Source organism: Narcine bancroftii, chromosome 5, assembly GCF_036971445.1.
Source record: "Narcine bancroftii isolate sNarBan1 chromosome 5, sNarBan1.hap1, whole genome shotgun sequence".
Taxonomy (NCBI): domain Eukaryota; kingdom Metazoa; phylum Chordata; class Chondrichthyes; order Torpediniformes; family Narcinidae; genus Narcine; species Narcine bancroftii.
In genome coordinates, this window is record NC_091473.1 from 13514002 (window position 1) to 13533625 (window position 19624).

At 39.3% G+C, this 19624-nt stretch overlaps 1 protein-coding gene across 21 annotated transcripts in view; it reads right to left on the reverse strand.

Annotated features, from left to right (window-relative positions):
* The window catches only part of dock3 (dedicator of cytokinesis 3), a 939092-nt gene that overhangs the window by 463957 nt on the left and 455511 nt on the right, over positions 1 to 19624 (reverse strand). For all 21 annotated transcript variants that reach the window (XM_069936839.1, XM_069936837.1, XM_069936835.1 and 18 more), the window contains one exon: positions 6218 to 6299. In XM_069936839.1, coding sequence (XP_069792940.1) covers positions 6218 to 6299 — 82 coding nt within the window. The remainder of the gene's footprint in view (positions 1 to 6217; positions 6300 to 19624) is intronic.

Consider the following 19624-nt stretch of genomic DNA (forward strand, 5'->3'; position numbering starts at 1 on the left):
AACTCATCCTCCGAGCATTGCCGGAAACCTAGCGCCCCTCAGTGCGATAGTCTGGTAGGTCTCGGTGTGGATGAGTCGCTTACCCTTAAGGCCCATTAGGAGGCTGTAGGCTCGCAGGAAATCTGCTCCGAGGAGTGATTGTTCCACTGCAGCCAGCGTGAGAAGTGACTGCCCCCGAACTGCAGCTTGGCCCTACGAGTTCCATAGGTCCGTATACTGCTGTTGTTGTGGGTCCTGCTAGCCTACGCCTAGTGTCCAACCCTGTCTGGGGTATCACGCTGACCTCTACTTCTGTATCCATCAGGAAGTGTCTGCCTGACAGGCAGTCCAGGAAATACAGAAGGTTTTCTTGGTGGTCAGCTATTGTGGCCATCAGCGATGGCTGGGCTTTGTCGTTTCCCTCGAACTTGCAGGGGGACTGGCATCAGTGTGCCCCAGTGCCCCATCTCTGGTGGTAGAAGCACCATCTGTCGCTGGATTTGCTCCTGCCTCTTGTCTGCTGATCCTTGCTTGGGACTGGTCTGGTCTGATTGCGGGACTTCTTTATGAACCCCACGATAGCTGAGCACCTCTGTTTCTTTTTCCACAGAATGTTTGCCCGTGCTGCAACTTTCCGGGGGGGGGGGGGGTTAGTGAAATCCACATCCACGAGCAGCAGTTATATGTCTTCAGGGATCTGTTCCAGGAACGCTTACTCAAACATGATGCCGGGCTGCTCATCTCCCAAGAGGGCCAGCATTTCGTTGATGAGTGCCAACGGGGATCTGTCTTCAAGCCCATCCAGATGAAGCAAACGTGCTCCTCGCTTTTGCCATGAGAGTCCGAACGTCTTGGTTAATAGCTCTTTGAAGGCAGTGTAAGTACATTCCGATGGTGGCGTGTGGATAAAGTTGGCCACTCTGTCTGCAGTCTGCGGAACTAGGACACTGACTACATGGTAGTACCGGGTGTTCTCTGCTGTGATGCCCTGGATCTGGAACTGAGCCTCCGCCTGGTCAAACGACACGCCGGGTCGAACTGTCCAGAAGGTCGGGAGCTTAAGCTGACTACGCTGACTGCTGCTTCGTTCTCCGTCACTAGGTTTAGATTCTTTCTAACTGTCGGGGTCACCAATTGCAGCTACAAAGAAATACTGTAATGGATAAATAATTTGGGAGAATTTGGTAATATTGGGGAGAATTTGGTAAGATTTAGAGTAGGTTACATACATACACACATTTTAAAAGAGATCTTATTTGAAAGACTGAAGAAATACTGAAGATCTCTGGAGAATGTAAGCACATTTCACAAGTAGGTGTTAATTGAACTGACGTCATAAATGAATGAACTGGAGCCAGGATAGCTACAAGTACCTTTCTGCAGGTTGCTTACAGGAAGGTCACTCTTGGGTTTTATTTATCTAAAACAACAGCTTGAGCAGAAGAAAGAACTTCTGTTGTTTGCTGAAGAATGTGGGGGTTCTGCAAGTGAGTGAATCACATGGTTTTGCTGGAAGTTTCAGTTGGAGAGAGAGAGAGAGAGAGAGAGAGGGAGAGAGAGAGAGAGAGAAGAGACGCTCTCCCAACTAGTGTGTGTGACACTAAAGCAGATGAACAGGAAGACCTGGCTGAAACTGATGAAAAGTTCCAAAAGCAGTGGATGGCTGGAAGTGCTATCTGTCTGATGTTTCTCTTGGAATAAGAGGAATGGAACTCTGTAGTAGCTTGAAGAAAGAAAACCTTGATGGGGCAGGTTTCATCAGCGAGACATTGAGGTGACTAATGGTGGTATCTCAGTTGTGGAAATTCTGGAACAAATATCTCTCTGCAAACCCTACAAAAACATTCCAGAGTGGTAAACATTTACCTTTCAAGCACCAAAGCCTGGTGAACTTTATACTTGTTGAATTCTGTGCAAAGTATAAGAATTGCCTGCATCCAGAGAACTTGGAAGAAGGAGAAGTAAGATTGCACTGTGAACCAAAGAACTTTTAAATTTTCACACACATTACATACACGCTTACAATTAGAAGGGGGTTAATTTGGGTTAGTTAAGTATAGAGTTAAGTTAAAGTTTGATTCTATTTTCATGTTTAAAATTGATTAAAAATAACTTTGTTTTAAAAACCACTTGTCTTGATGAATGTCTATTGCTGCTGAGTTTTGGGGTCTTTTGGGCTTATAACAACACGCACACTCGCAGTGTGGGAGTTAAGCTCTGAGATTTATTGAGGCTGGAAAGGCTCCTTTTATACAGTTGGAGTTACTGCCATTTATTTGATTGGCTGAACATCAGCTGCATGAATAACAACAGCAGGCGGGAACGTTCTTGCATGTGAATACCCTTATTGATCTGTTAGCTGGGAAGCTTGGCCAGCACCATTTTAGGGCTGCTGGTCTTGTACTGCTCCAGCTTTTACCCCCACCAGTTTGTTGTCTTGGGAGTCGATTTAGAGATCTCTGTCTGTGTCTGCTGCCGTGTGATGTGCCGGCCTAATCTCCACAATTGTGGGCTGCCACATATCCATGGTTATTCCAAGAATGAGAACGAGCTCCTTGTACACTCGGATATTACGACATGTGACATAATAGCAACTATAGTAACTTTACAAAAATAATTAATCCTTAAAGGGAAAGTCTTAAAATAACCACAAATCACAAACACAAGGTTTTAACCTCTGCAGTAGCAGCTATGCTTATGTGATGCATGTGACCCTCAATGAACTGGATCTCAAGGCAACAGCTGAATGGCGAAGTGTTGGCAGTGTCCATGGTTAGAAATTGACAGGGAAAGATGTAATGCTGAGGTCAGACTACATTGGGAACATTGTGAGCAGCTTTCGACCCTGTATCTAAGGAAAGGTGTGCTGCTGTCCAGAGAAGGATTATGAGAATTATCACAGGGTTGAGAGGGTTAAGTTACAAAGAACATTTGATGGCTCTAGGCCTGTAATCGCTGGAATTTAGAAGGATGAGTGGTGATCTAATTAAAACATTCCAAATATTGAAAGGGTAGAGTGTACATGGAGATATTTCTCAAGATGGGAGAATCTAGGACCAAATGATGCAGCCTCGGAATTAAAAAGACATCCCATCAGAACGGAGATGAGCGGAAGTTTCTTGAGGCTAAGGGTTGTGAACCTGTGGAATTCATTGTCACATTTACCTGTGGAGGAAAATTATTTAATATATTTAAAGCAGAGGTTGATAAGTTCTTGTTTAGTAAAGGCATAAAATGTTATGGAGAGAAGGCAGGAGAATAGGGTTGAAAGGAAAAATACATCAGCCATGATTTGAATGGCAGAGCAGATTCAATGGGCTGAATGGCTTAATTCTGCTCATAAATTTTATGGGCTTATGGTTAGTCAACATTTCAAGTCTGGACCCTTCAACAAAACTTTATTCAGTCTCAATAAAGGGTTCTGACACCAAATGTTGACTATTTCTCTCCATGGATGCTGTCTGAACCATTGAGTCTCCTCAGCTTCTCATTGTTTGCTCAAAGTTTCAGAATATAGTTTTTGTTTCATAATATTAGTCAATTTGTTTCATCTACAAAAAAAAATATATTTGTCAAACGCATTGTCCTTTTTATATATCTGTGTTTTTCTCCTCAATCCTATTTTCATTTTCTGAGTGACCTAGCATCTCTTCATAATAGCTTAAAACATTTTAACATCAAGCCATCTAATCTAACATTCCCTTTTCTCTTTTCTTACTTAAATAGTGAGTTATATTCGCAGGCTCTGGAATCTATGGGGTAGTGAATCCATTATTTCTATCACCACCTCTTTCAAAACCTGAGATGTGAATTATCGGGTCTGTTAGTTTTCAGTTTTCAGTCCTATTAATTTCTTCAATACTAGTCTTTTACATTATTGCAAATTTATTTGAGCTCTTCATTATCTCTTGGCAAGTTTTCTGCCTTCTCTACATCGGAGAGACTGGATCAGACTGGAAGATTGATCTCCCAGTGCCCACCCATTTCAATTCCTCATCCCATTCCTCTGCTGTCCAGGGTCACATGTACTGCCAGACTGAAACCACCTATAAATTCTGACTTGCCACCCTCCAGCTGAATAACATTAATATTATTGTGATTGCTTATTTTCCTGTGTTGGGAGCGGTGCCAGTGACTGCTGATGACATATTCAAGGTGACGTGTAGGTGTAATAGCATGCATGTGCGGGTTAGTGCAGAAGGCTGCTTACGTGGTGATGGATCTCGGACGCAGGAGGAGGAGAGTGAGAGGTTCAAGATCACCCATGTGGCGGAGAGTCAATATGGGTTTGGCTTATGGTGTTTGGTGGGGTGAGGAATTCAGCGTTGTGTCAGAATATAGAGAATCGATTCAGTTTTATGGGGAAAAATCGAGTGAGTGTGTTCTTTAAATTCTGTGTAAACTGGGTAAATTACTGCAGCTATAATATCAACTTCTCAGGCTTTTGTTAAACACCACCCCCCTACCCCCCCCCACTTCTTCCCCCATCACCTTCCCCCAGCTTTGCCTCCCACTTTTCCTTGTCTCCTTTCCCACAAACAAGATAAATTTGTTGGTCTGGATTCCTCCCCCTGGTCGGCATCATCTGATTCTGAGATTTTCTGCTTCTGGCTCATTCGGCTTATTCCTTGAAGAAGGGCTCAGGCCCGAAACATTGGCAGTACATCTTGGCTTTTTATAGTTGCTGAAATGACCAGCTGAGTTCCTCTAGCATTTTGGTCACTCTTTAAGGAGCCCATGCTAACTTTTTGATGCATCTATAGAGAAACCTGCACATCTTTAATTGTGTTTCTCACCAGATTAATTTTATATTCTACTTTACCTTTCATTGTCAATATCTTGGTGTTTCTTTACTGAATTCTGAATTTTCAATGTCCCAAGGCTTATTGCTCTTTTGGAAACAATGTAAGCATTTAATATTTCTTGTTAGCCACAGGACCACTTTTCCTCCAGGGCTTTTGTATCTTTAGGGAACAATAATCACTTGAAATCAATGTTAGTAATTTTTTTTAGCCTAATGGAAAAACAGTGGAAATATCTTCCTAGCAGGACAAAGAGCAACTTGGTTGCAAGTAGGTGAAAATGTCCGTAATATGAACAAACAAAATCATGTGGCTTCAATATGACTCAATAAATAATGCAGCTAATTAAATATCTTTTTGACACCTCCAACACCACCGGACAAAACCTCTCTGAAATGTTGCCTGGTGATTTTCTGCAATTAGCTGAGAGACAGATTGGACAGAGTTTCCTTTCTTAACTAAAATAAAATAATAAAGCAGTATTAAACCAAATGCTTATATGTTGCTGAACTCAATGTTTCTGGAAATCCTTTTAAGGTCAAACATTAATTGACTATGCAATGAACAATTACTAACACAAAATTTACAATAGATTAGCATCACAGAATTATTTCATATTTTTGAAACATTCTATTTACCTTAAAGAGAGATGCTGAATAATTTTTAATGGAAAGAATTCCCTAAAAATCTAGTCACAATATTTTTCCAATCTCATGTGTCTAAAGATCAAATGTGATAACCATCATTTCTGCCGCCACTTTGTTTCACACCAGAAATTTAGCAAGGCACCTGGGTCAGTTTGTGTGACTGAAATACATCCCATCTACCACTCCTTGTTCAGCTTTCCTATTGGAGCATTGCTAGGGAAATGAGCCAAAGCTGAGCCAAAAGCAACCATCATTGGTTACTCTTGTGACAACTACATTCTAATAAAGCAGCAAAGGATTTGAACCCCTGAAAAGTTAAGTCTGTTAATTAATTGTGATTCTTTGGGCATTGGTTTATTACAATGCCCACCACCGACACACTCCCAATCCATCCTTCCACCTGACTACTGACCACACCCAGTAACATCTTGATGGATTCTGCCCTTGCTTCCAGTCTCTACCATCCATTATGAAGGAGCACACCAAAATTTGCAGTTGAGAGGGAGCATGATTGCAAAGACCTTAGTGCTGCCATGACAGTCTAGCACACTTAATTTGAGTTAGCTGGTATTTTCACACAGGCTTCTCTTGTGTTAGGATAAATCCTGAACATGAAGCATACCATGAGACTACAAACTCCCTGAAAAGTTTGATGTAAGAGTAAATAAAATCCTTAAATGACAACTACTTTGGACAACAGAACCAATGTTTAGTTTAATTTCAAATCTAAAACATAAAAGCTTATTGAGAATAAAACAGTAAATGTAGCTGAGAAATACATCACAATACCGTAAATAGTGCACATAACCGGTCTATCTTCTCTGAGTTCCTTGGCATTCCATTCTTGTTCAGCCTGACCATAAACCTCTCACTGCAGAAATAAAAAAAAACATTAAAGTTTTCAGAGTGCAACATATGCCAGAATATGATTGCCAATCAAAATTTGGTTACAGGAAATTAACAATTTAAGCAGGGCTTGTTACCAGGTGTATGGGACTTACACATCTCCGTATGAACTGAGAAAAGTTGAGTAGTACAATAATTGTTATCTTTAGCAGTGGGACATTAAATGAACATGGAAAGTAGAAGCAGGAGTGGGTCACTCAGCATCTTGTGCCTCCTCTACCATTCATAACTGATCTATTAACAGTGTCATTTTTCTGTACAAGCCCCATATGCTTTGATTCCCCTAATATCTACAGATCTATGGATCTCAGTTATAAATATACTCAGTGATTGAACATACACGAACCTCTTGAGGATAGAATATCAAAGATTCACCCTTTTTTGTCTCTATCATATGTAGCCAGCCTCTTACTTTGAGACTGTGAAGCCCAGTTCCAGCCAATCCAGCCAGAACTTCATCAACTTCATATTAACCAGTTGAGCTTTGTAAGAATGTTTTGTGTTTCAACAATATTACATTTGATTCTTCTAAATTCTAGTATAGGCCTAAATTACCAAATATTTCCTTGTACAAAAAACCTGCCATTCCAAGAATAAATCTGGCAAATCTTCGCTGCACTCCTTCTGTGGTATATATTTCCCTTTAATTAAGGAAACTAGATCTGTACTGTAATGCAGGAGATGCTCACCAGGGCTCAACGATAGAACAAGTCATCCTTACTCTTCTATTTAAATTCATTTACAATAAAAGTTAACAAACCATTTCCCTTCCTAATTGCTTGCTATATCTGCTCCTTAACTTTCAGAGATTTTCCGAACAAGGATATCCAGGTCCCTCAAAGATCAACACCTTTTATCCAGAGCCATTTAAAAACAGTCCAGCTCTCTGTTTTTCCACTAAATTAACAACTTCACATTTCTTCCATCTTCCAGGTCTCTGCCCATTCATTTAACCTGTCTATATCCCATGGATGCTTCTCTGCATCCTGTTCACAGCCTGCACTACTCAGTAGTTGTGTTTCATCAGAAAAATGGGTATATTACATTTGAATGCTACATCTGCAAACTAACCTTTTGTGATTCATGCACAAACATTCACTCCCAAGTTGTTTAGCATGGCAGCATGCTGCAATCTTGTCTTTTAAATCTGTTCTTACATTTTTTCTTCAAAGTGGATAGCCTCACATTTACCAAAATTGTACTCCATCTGCCAGACCGTTGTCTATTCACTTAACCTCTCTTCAGACTCTCTGTATCCTCAGCACAATTTGCTTTTCCACTCAATATAGTGTTATCAGCAAACTTAAATACATTACAGTCTGTCCCCTCTTCAAAATCATTAATGTATTTCATGAACAGTTGCAGGCCCTGCATCGACTCCTGTGGCACCCTCCACACCATTGATTGCCAACCAGAAAAACACCACTGTATCCCAACCCTCTACTTTCTATTGGTTAACCAATCCTCTATCCATGCTAATACATCACCCCCAACTCTAGGCATCCTTATCTTATGTATACTGTATGTACTTGTGTAATAGGCGAGTTTTGGGGAGCAATTTTTCAGGTCAAATTTGCAAATTTTTGAAGAGATCATGAGTCGGATAGACGGGGGGATGCAGTGGAGGCTGTGTATTCGAACTTTCATAAGGTCTTCAACAATGTACCATGCATAAAGCAGCTGAACAAAATGAGAGCCCATGGAATTACAGGAAGGATATTAACATGGGTAGAGCAATAGCTGATCGGAAGGAAACAGAGAATAGGAATAAAGGGATCCTATTCTGGTTGGCTACCAATTACCAGTGGCACTCCGCAGCCCTCAGTATTGGGTTTTCTCTCCAAATTCATAATATCTTTGTTTTGTTTTCATAATATTATTTTCCACTTTGTATGTTTGTAATGTGTCATATTTTAATTTTTTCTCTGTCAATTCTCTCTTTTCATTAAATCTTTCTCTATAGTTATTATATCTTTTTCCAACTATTCTATTTCCCGACAGTATTTTTTAAAAAAAAATTTGGTTGTATAACTAATTATTGCCCTCTAATAAAGGCTTTAATTGTGTCCCATAATATAAATTTGTCTGTTACAGAATTTGCATTTGTCTCAAAGTATATTTTGATTTGTTGCTCTATATACTCCCGAAAGTCTTGCCTTTTTAACAGCATGGGATTCATCCTCCATATGTATCTTTTCGGTGGAATATCTTCCAGAGCAATTGTCAACAACAAGGGTGAATGGTTTGATAAAAGTCTTGCCTTATATTCAGTCTTTCAAATTCTCCCTTGAAATTGGGCTGACAATAAAAAACATATTGATCTTACAATAAAATTTATGCCTGTTAGAATAATGTGAATAGTCTCTTTCTTTTGGATGTTTTCCCCAAGTATCAATTATTTTCATATCTTGCATTGAACTTAACGTAAATTTGGCTGCTTTATTTTTTGTGGTGTTCTTCCGGGTTTTATCTATTGATGGATCAAGGTTAAAATTAAAGTTTCCCCCTAGTAAGATATGTCCTTGTGTATTTGCTATCTTTAAAAAAATATCCTGCATAAATATCTGGTCATCTTCATTAGGAGCATAAATGTTTAACAAATTCCAAGATTCTGAATAAATCTGACATACCATCATACATATCTACTCGCTGGGTCTGTTATTATTTTCCTATTTTAATTGGTAAATTTTTATTAACTAGGATAGCTACTCCCCCTGCCTTTTGAATTGTATGATGCTACTACATGACTTGCCCAGTCTCTCTTCAGTTTGAGATGTTTAGCCTCTGTTAAATGTTTCCTATACAAATGCTATGTCTATTTTTCCCTTTTTTAGTAGTGTTAGTAATTTTTTTCCTCTTAATTTGGTTGTGAACTCCATTAATATTAATTGTCATATATTTCAATGTATTCATATCAACCCATTTTACCTCTATGCCACCTCTTCAACTCCTCCACCTCTCTTCCTCTAAAATCACACTTTTGAATGTTCTTATTCTTTATTATAAACACCCACACAATTAATAAGAAAACTATAAAAAGACTAGAGTTGTAGAAAAGAAAACAATAGAAAATCCCACCTTATTGAGTTGCCTTTGCTACCTCGCAAGACAACCACAACTCACTTTATTTCATGGGTTGCGGTATATACCGCAACTGTCAACTGATTTCACAGTAGACCATCCCTAGCCCTCCCACAGAGAAATCACAATATATTATTCTAAAAAATAAGACAAAGCATTTTTTATATAATCCAACTATTAACTTTCAAACTTATTTATATACATTATTTTTAACAGTCCTTTTGTTATTTTCCTCACTCTTCTTCTTGTTGCTTATTTGCCAATTGTTCCGCAAAGTGACGGGCTTCTCCTCGATCCAAAAAATGTCTACTTTGTCTGACGGGGATGAATATCTTCAAAACTGCAGGATTACATAATACAAAATTGTAACCTTTCCTCCATAGTAAAATTTTTGTTAAGTTGAACTCCTTAATGCTTCTTTAAAAGATCGAACCTTATGTCTGGGTAGAAGAATTTTTTTTTCATTTTATTCCAATGGTTCTTGTTTTCTTTTACTCTTCTAACAGCCAGCTACAATTTTTTCTCCCTTGTCACGCATAGCAGTAGTTTTACCAGCATGGAACGTGGTTTCTGCTGTGGCTGCGGTTTTGGCACCAATGCCCTATGGATACTTTCAATTTCTATTTCCTCTTGGAGTTATTCTACTTCCAAAATCTATGGGATCCATCGTTTTAAAATTCTTTTTTATATATGCGCCTTCTTCACCTTCTTTCAGGCCCACTATTTTTATATTATTACATCTACTAAAATTCTCTAAAATGTCTATTTTCTGGGACAATAAGTCATGTGACTTCTTAATTTCTTTGTCTCTATCTTCCGTTTTTCTATTATTTCATTCACCTCCATTTCCACACCTATCACTTTGTCTTCCACTTCTTCACTTTTTCATTTCTGTCATTACATTCTCCATTTTTTGGATTTTTGCATCTGTCTCTTATATAGTCTTTCTAATCGCTTTAACTTCAAACATTATTGTTTCCATTAAAGTTTTAATTTGTTTATCAAAATACTCTATATCCACCATCTGGATTTGTTTATTACCTTGTGTGTTTTCCTGTAGTTCTTTATCCTCTTCTAGGGCTTCTCTTTCTTGTTACATGTTTTCGCTCAATAATGAGCCCGTTTCTGACGCCGCCTCTGCCTCAGCTCCTGCTGTGTTAGCAACAAACTGCTGCTGGCATCTGCTCTCCTCAGTGTCTTTTTTAGAATGTGAACTGCGCATGCGCGACTCCTCGCTCATAGGTGCTGGCATTTCTTTTTCTGGCTCCATGAGCCATCATTCGAGCCCACCTTGTGAGACGTCACTCCCGAGCTGCCTGCTTACCGGCTTCGCAGCTTGGGCTGTCCTCTTTGGGTGAGCTCCCAGCTCGCGGATTCCAGTAAGGCCTCTTTGTTGATGGGCGATTTCTTTGTTTCTTTTTTACTTGTCGTTGTAGGCTTTTCTTTCATCAGAGCCATCTTCAGGCTTTTCGTGTACTGTTTATTTAACGAGTTTTTAAATGTTTTATTTCTGTCACTTTATTTTAACCTTCTCTGTGGAGGGCTGGTTTTACCTGATCAGCCACTACTCCATCACATGACTCCTCATTAATTTATAGAGGAATAGCATTTAAGAGCCGGGATGTAATGTTGAGTCTCTATAAAACACTAGTGATACATCATTTGGAATACTATGTACAGTTTAGGGTGCCTTATTTGAGAAAGATGTGCTAGTGTTTGAGAGGGTTCAGAGAAGATTTCTTAGAATGATACCAGGAATGAAAGTGTTTGCATATGAGGATGTTTATTGGCTGTTGGACTGTACTCATTCGAGTACAGAAGGATTTGGGGAACCTCATAGAGCCATTTCAAATGCTGAGAAGCCTGGACAGAGTAAATGTGGCAAAGATGTTTCCTATGGTGGGCGAGTCTAGGACAAGAGGGCATAATTTCAGGATAATAGGGGATCTATTTAAAACAGAGATGTGAAACATTTCTTTAGTCAGAGGGCCGTGAGTCAGTAGAACTTGTTGCCACAGTGACTCTGAAAGTAAGGTCATTTGGTGTATCTAAGTCAGAGGTTGACCAGTATTTGATTAGTCAGGGCATGAAGGATTACAGGGAGAAAGCCAGGGCGTGCGCTATAGTAGAGGATGAATCAGCTCATGATTATAATGGCAGAGCAGACTCGATGGGCTAATGGACCTACTTCTGCTCCTACATCTTGAGATCTTGTAATTTTCTCTCCTCTATCTTCCATGGTCATTATATCCTCAAAGAAATCCAGTAAGTTTTTTCAAACAGTTTTTGCTAAACCTATGCTGCATCTGTCTGATGGATCCATTTTGCTCCAGATGCTTTGCTATTTCTTCTTTAATAATAGCTTCAAGCATTTTCCCAACTACAGATTTTAAACAAATGGGCCCATAGTTCCCTCCTTATTGCCTGCATCCATTTTTGAATAATGGCTTTTCATTCATCATCGGGACCTGGCCTGAGTCCAGAGAATTTTGGTAAATTATCAACAAAGCGTCTACTATAACCTCTTATAAATGTTATAACTATAACATTTCTTTCAGTACCCTTGGATGCATTCCCTCAGATTTGCTTAGTTCTACCTCTTTAGAACCATAGAACATTACAGAATAGAAACAGGCCCTTTTAGTCTATGCTAGACTATTTTTCTGCCAAGTCCCACTGACCAACACACAGGCCATAGCCCTCCATACCCCTCCCATCCATGTACCTGTTCAAATCTTTCTTAAGTATCAAAACTGAGCCAACATTCACCACTTCAGATGGCCACTTGTTCCAAACTCCCACCACTCTCTGTGTGAAAAAGTTCCTCCTCATGTTTCTCCCTAAACTTTTCCCCTTTCACCCTTAACTCATGTCCTCTGGTTTGTATCTACACTCAGTGGAAAAAGCCTACTTACATTTATTCTGTCTATACCCCTCATAATTTTAAACACCTCTATCAAGTCTCCCTTTGAAATGGTAGGCATGTCCTCCACCATGAAGACTGACACAAAATAGTCAGTCAAAACCTCAGCCATTTCCTCATTACCCAATATCAAGTCCCCCTTATTATCACTTTAGCCATCTTTTTCCACTTTACATAATTATAAAAACTTTTACTGTCTGCTTTCAGATTTTGTGCTAATCTTTTGTCATAATCTATCTTCCTTCTCTTTATTGCTTGCTTTCTGGTTCTTTATTGCTTTTTTTAGTTTCCCACTGCTCTCATCAACTTTGTATGCATGAGTTTTTAGTTTGATGCCTTCCTTTATTTCCTTAGTTATGAAAGGCTAGCTGTCCCCACACTTATTGTCCTTGCTTTTAACTGGAAAATACTTATGTTCAGCACCATGAAAAATGCCTTTGAACACCTTCCACTATTCCCGAACTGTCCCTCCATGTAGCCTGCTTTCCCAGTCTACCCTGGTTATCTTTCCCCTCATTCTCTTGTAGTTTCTCTTGTTTAGTCATAATACCTGGTTTTAGACCAAACTATTATACCCTAATTTGTATGAAAAACTCAATCATATTGTAATCACTCTTTCCAAAAGGATCCCTAACTACAAGATCACCAATTTTACCTGTCTCATTGCACGAGGTTCAGTAAAGTTCGTGTTTCTATGCTATCCAGAAATGACAGTTATAATAGAAGCACCACAGATTTGTCTTTATTAAGCACACTAGTTATCAGCATCTGAGCTGGGGCCAGAGAGAGCCACATATGTACTAGACATAAGACAGACAGACAGACAATGGGCCGTTTCATGTCAGGCCTCTGCCTAATGGCCGGTTACAAGAGCGGATTTAAAACTTATCTTTCAGACAACAGCCCTAAAAGGCTGCTCCAGCATCCCATTCATATCCAGAGGTGCCTCATAGCGCCCTCTGGAGCCAATGGAGGTGGGGCAACTGGTGCCATAGCGCCACCTGTCATAAAAATGCAGCAGAGCAATGGTCATCTTCCCTACCCATAATCCCCCATGCAACCAGAACTGCTCTATAGTTCCCAGAACAGTTCCAGCTGCATGGAGGATTATGGGTAGGGAAGACGGCCATTGCTCTGCCATGTTTTGAGCTGCAGAGAGCGTCCTTAAGTGGCCGGTGAAGCTGACACAGCCCCCACCGGCCGCCCGCTGATGGCTCTCACTGGCTCTGATGTCTCCCGCTGCCCCGATGGTCACCACTGGCCTCCGCTACCCTTCTGGCTCCTGCTGTCCCAAGGGCTCTCGCTGCCCCCCCCACTGCCCTGATAGTTCCCGTTGCCCTGCCGGCGGCTCTCACCGCCCCGATGGTCCCCACTGCCCTGACGGTCCCCGGTGCCCCAATGGCTCCTGCCTGTCACCCTGCCTTGGAGGGTAAGGGGTGTGGGAAGATGGGTAGCTGGCTGATGGCATCATCAACCCACCCCTAACCAGCCGCTTGCAGCAGCTGTACATTCAAGTCAGGCGGTGGAGAAGGGGGGCGTGGCAAGATGGCGTAAGGATCAGACGTGCCTTCCAGTCCTCTCCTTATTCTATCTTATTGTGTTGTCTAGAAATGCCCGTTAAAATTCTTTAAAAGTTTAGATAATTTCAGTGCTGTTAATTTAACTTATGATGGTACAATTGGTGGAAAAGAGCAAAAATAAAATGACAACAGATCATCAAAAAACTACATTTTCCAAAAGTTCAAGTTTTGGAGCCTACCTACAGGAAAGACACCGGGACTCAGCGTGAAATGGATCCCAGGAGAGAGGTACAGTATTCGGATGTAGAGCTCTATGTTACATCGGTAGAGCCTCCTAAAGAGGGCGCCAAACAGCCTTTAGAACAAAGAGTTACTCAAAGGTATTTATCAGCTGTAGAGGTGTAGCTGCAAACTGCATCTTTTGAGAACCTATACAACTTGATGTACTGGGAGAATTTAATACATTATGGACTGGGGAAAACCCTGGCCAGCGTCCTCTAGTCATTGCTGGAGAGGCTGTGGCTGGGGTTTCCACACTCAGTCATACTACAAGGAAGGCAACCAGAATGAAGGAAGGAATAGAAGAGCCTTTGGAGAAGAAGCAGGAATCTCTTGAGCCAAATTCTCTTCCAATTGAAAAGATTTTTGTGAATCTTGAATCTAAATGATTTTATACAATGCAGGTATTATTCAAGATTATGACTGAACTTGGTACTAGGTTTAATACTTTGGTGAAAATACATTCTCAACAGATGGCTGAGTTTGGAGCTTTTAAGCTTGAAGTGAGAGATAAATTTAATTTGTGTAAAGAAGATATAGATGAAATACGGGATCAAGTTTTTGATGTGACCAAAATAGTCGAAGACTTACAAACTGAAAATAAAAATTTGGTGAAAAAGATTGATTATTTGGAAAACCAATCCAGACGGAACAATATAAAGATTATTGGTTTGCCGGAAGGTATGGAGGGACCAGACCCAAGAAAATTTTTTACTGAATGGATTCCGCAGGTGTTGGGTTAAGAACATTTCCCGGAAGGTATAATACTGGAACGTGCTCACAGAGCCTTGCGTAGAAGACCTATTTCAGGTCAAAGTCCAAGACCTGTTTTGGTTCGTTGCTTGAATTATTACTACAGAGAAATAATTTTACGAGTGGCTATTAGAAATGCACAACAGAGAAAATCACCCTGATGATTCAAAATAATCGAGTTTTCTTCTATGCAGATTTGAGTCAAGAAGTTATGTTCCAACGACGGGAATTCAATCCTGCTAAAGAGTTGTTGTGGAAGAAAGGTTATAAGGCAACCTTTAGATATCCAGCTGTTTTGAAGGTTTTTCAAGATGGTTGCCAACCAAAGTTCTTTGATTCTCCAAAGGAAGCTATAGCATTTGCTCAAGAGCTGCCAATTACTCAGTTTCAACAGAGACATAGTCCGCCGCGATCTCTAAGGAGACAAGAGATGGAAGAAAAGAGCCGTGCTCCAAGAAGGAATGGTTGTAATGGTGACTCGGCAGTTGGAGCTGATTAAAAGAAGAGTTGTCCTTTTTAAGGGATATTAAATAATGATGATGTTAGTTTAAGATGAAGTGAGAGTTGGGGGTGAGAACTGGATAGACACTATTTCCTGAAAGTTATCTCTACATGTGAGTTATCTCACACCCATTTTTTTTTGGGAGTTACCGCATTGTGCGGTTTAGACGGGAGGGGGTATTTTTAACCTCCTACCCGTTTTTTTTTTGTTTTTTTTTGTATTATTAGATTAAAGAGTGAAGGGTTTTTTTTTGTTTAAATATAAAAAAAAGCATAAGAAAGTATTTGATTGTTTAAAAGAATAAAAATTGATGTGTTTTTTTTTGCAAATTTTATTCAGTAGGTAAGGAATATCTGAAATTTAAATGTGAATGGGATGGATAAGTTTTTTTTAATATATTTTTTCTTTAACTTTAAGGTGAAAGGAGTGGTAATTCTGGTGTATATTATTTTCCTATTTTAGTTATAGAACGAAGGGAATAATGGTGAAAGTTATAAATTGAATTGTACAATTCTTAATGAGGCTTGAATTTTGTTTGTGGTTTATGCTCCATTTGTTGAAAATATAGATTTTGTTGTAGATGTGTTTTTATTATTCGGATATCTGAATTTTAACGTAATGATTGGGGATATTTAAATGTGGTATTGAAGCTTTTATTGGATAACTATTTAAAAGTAAAAGGGAAAAATGGTGGAAGAGTACTAAAATTGAATTGTACAATGCTTGATGAGGTTTGAATTTTGTTTTAAGATGGTGGTTTATGTGACTAATATGATGATAGATGTGAAGTTAATTGATATTTGGTGAAGGTTTACCTCTATAGAGAAAGTTTTTTTTTTCATCTTTTTTTTCATGCTACAATTCTTTTTTAAGAATTGATTATTGTTTAAGAATTTTTGATAGATAATGTTACTAACTTTACTAATTTTTTATATTAAGTTTGAGTTAAATATATGTTTCATCTTAACTCCGTTTGTTAAATATATGCATTTAAGTTTGATTTAAATATGTTTTTTAAGTCTGATATTTTAGTATTAATTACTTTTCTTTTTGTTAGTATTTTAATCAGTTATGTTTTTGTTTTTTTTTGTAAGTGGGTTTTTTTCTCACATATATTATTAACTTTATTAATTCTTCACTCTTTATTTTGGGGGGAAAGGGGGGGTTGGACTAATTTGAGTTGGGTTATTAATGTGTAATAATTATTGGAGAGGGTATAGTTTATTTAGATTACTGATATTGTATTGTAATTTTATTATTTTATTCTTTTTTTTTAATGTAATCCTATATGTTATTCATGTTATAAAATCTTAAATAAAGTTTAAAAAAAAAAGTCAGGTGGTGGAGCACAGTGGTCTGCCTACTATCCTTCCCTGAGAAGGGTTGGAATCAACATCAATTTCCTATGCAAGAAATTATAGTTTTAATTATAACTTGTACATGTGAATAACTGCTTGACTTCAACCATTTCCCTGTCTTTAAACCAAGATGTAATAATAAATTCAGAGATGCCTATAAGATTTATATGCAAAAAAAAATGCCTTAAACGTTGTACTTTTTCACTTGAATCTTCGAATGAGGTTCTGGCATTAATGAAGGTGACTCTGTCTACTTGACATTAATATTACTCATTCCCGCAGGTGTGATTCAATAAAATTTGTCTTGTATTTTGTGTTTCTGCTGTGTATTTTTGTATCTTGACAGGCGACACGATTATCACATTGGTGTAGTCAGTGTACTCCTGCTGGGAAGATCAGCAGCCACAACAAAACTGGGACATCGGATGGAGTTAAAGTGCACTTTTTGGACCCTTGAGCCCAAACTCCTTCACTGATCCCTGGGAGCACTGTGGTCCCTCATACGAGGTTGATCTGGTTCCCTGCTGAGAGATGAGAGCCACCCAGAGAAACCATGAAACAGAGTACAAGTTAAGAAGACTACAAAAATAATGGTTTAATGGCTTATTATAAAATAGCTTGTTAGCCTGGAGGAAAATTTAGCTTCCTTATCTCTCAGAGGCTGGTTAAAATGAAAGGGTACCATCTGAGACTCAGATATCTGAATTCAGACAACAGGTTACTGCATTGACTTGGAAGAAAATTTATACTCAGATAACTTATATGAAAATATCTGACCTTTCAGCATCAGGTTAACTTGTTAGCCTGGAGGAAAATTTTTACCAGGATATTTGACTATTCAGCATCAGGTTACTTTGGTAGCCTGGAGGAAAACTTATCTGCTTAGTGAAGTGGACAGTTGGCAGTTATTTGGTATGCTGAAGCATGAGTAATACTATCTGAGAACTGTTTTGGAAATCAGGATAGGTTAATGGGTCAAGCTATAGATAAAAGCAATGGGGTACAGCACATGTGTTATTTACATCCAAGCCATGGTAAATAGTACTGTTTCCTGTCAGCTTCTCTGAGTAAAAGACTAGGAGACAAAGCATGGCCAGCAGAAGGAACATGAATACTAGTACTATAGCGGAACCACAACTAATGTGAAAAAAAGATGCATCAAAAAAATGGCAAAAAAGAATTAGAGAGTGGAAAGAGGAGGCCCACAAGAAATGGGATGATTAAAAGATTGAGAACTGGAGGGATAATGTGAGCTGCAAAGGAATAGCAGTAAGCAATTAGAATGGCAACCAGAAAACCTGGCAGGTCTTACAGTCAGAGTGCAAATGGCAGGAGAAAAAAGATAGAGAAAACCAACCTAATTGCTAAATGCTTCATAAATTTAAGCACTAAAAGAATGACACCACTGCGGAACCTGTGTCAGGCACAGCGAACCTATTTATTCATGATGATGAGGAAGAGGAATTATTGGATTCCCAGTGTACTCCCCCTCCACCCTATGCGCCTCCCCATTCCAAAATTCCACCCCTCCAGTACAGACACAAGCCTTCATTCCCACAGCCCTGTTCCTCTCAGATTCAGAAGAAAAAGAGATGAAGAATGGTAAGTGTGACAGCAGAAATAGTGAAAATGCATCCAAAAAGGGGCATCAAAAAGGTATACAAACAGAACAGTCCTGAACCAAAGGGCAGATTGCGGGAACCAGCATGACACTATGGAACTATATGCCCCCTGGAAGCCACATGAAATGATGCTTATATCGCAAAACGCTCTAGACAGAAATAAAGACCCAGTAAAATTTGCTAGTTATATTACCTCCAATTAACCATGACAATGTATGCAGCATGCCCACAAGATCTGGTCTCTCTAATAGATGCCATTCTAGATAGAGGAAAGTGAAAAATGGCATAGGGCTATGGGGAAAGGAGCTGCAACCATCACAAGTTTTAATTCACTAATTCAAATTCATAATAATGAACAAACTCAAGTAAATTGTATACTTGAAGCACTCACTGAGTGCTTGAAATGACCAATTGATATGGGCAAAGTAATTGGATGTATACCACTCCTTAAGGAATCAGGACAGGACTTTTGGGAAAGATTCATGTCAGCATATTGGATATATGTAGGTAATCAAACATAACAAAGGGGCAACTTCAGCACAGTTCAATGCTATATTAATGTAGAGCCTATTTGACAGAACAGCCTCATGAATAAATATAAACTTTGATTGAGCAGACAATACCAGAGACAGCAACGTCATGAAGTAATCAGTTAAACCAAACTTAAATATGAATTTTCCCTTTGCTCATATGATTCCAATCTCACTCGCAAGTATGAAGTTGACCCCGACTGTTCAGCCTCGAGCCATGACAGAGAAACTGTAAGTCACAGTAACAGTCAGATACTGCTCCAAAGGGCTCAACAGCCCACTCACAGAAGACAGGAGTAGGGAAGTGGACCCCCTATGCCCAGGAATGACAGAAACAACATATCCTATGACAAAAAGGCTAATGGCTCTTGCCTATCCCACAGCCCAATACCTGCTTCAAATGTGGAGGGAGAGGACATTGATGTCGGCACTGCCCTATTAAAGATGATGATTCGAAGGTCCCGCAAGGCAGGCAAGCACCATTTAACTCTCAAAACCCCTTCAGGCAATAACGAATATAGAATTCTCCTGCCACAATGTTCTCCTTAGTGGCAAAGGGAGAACACAAACCGATCATGGAAATGACAGAACAGGGAATCCCAATTCCATTTTTGATCGATACTGGGGCAACACTCCCAACCTTGGATCAGGAACTGGTGGAGCAATATAACTTCCCTGTGCCCAACAAAACTGTATGCCTTTCTAGGCTAGAAATAAGAACA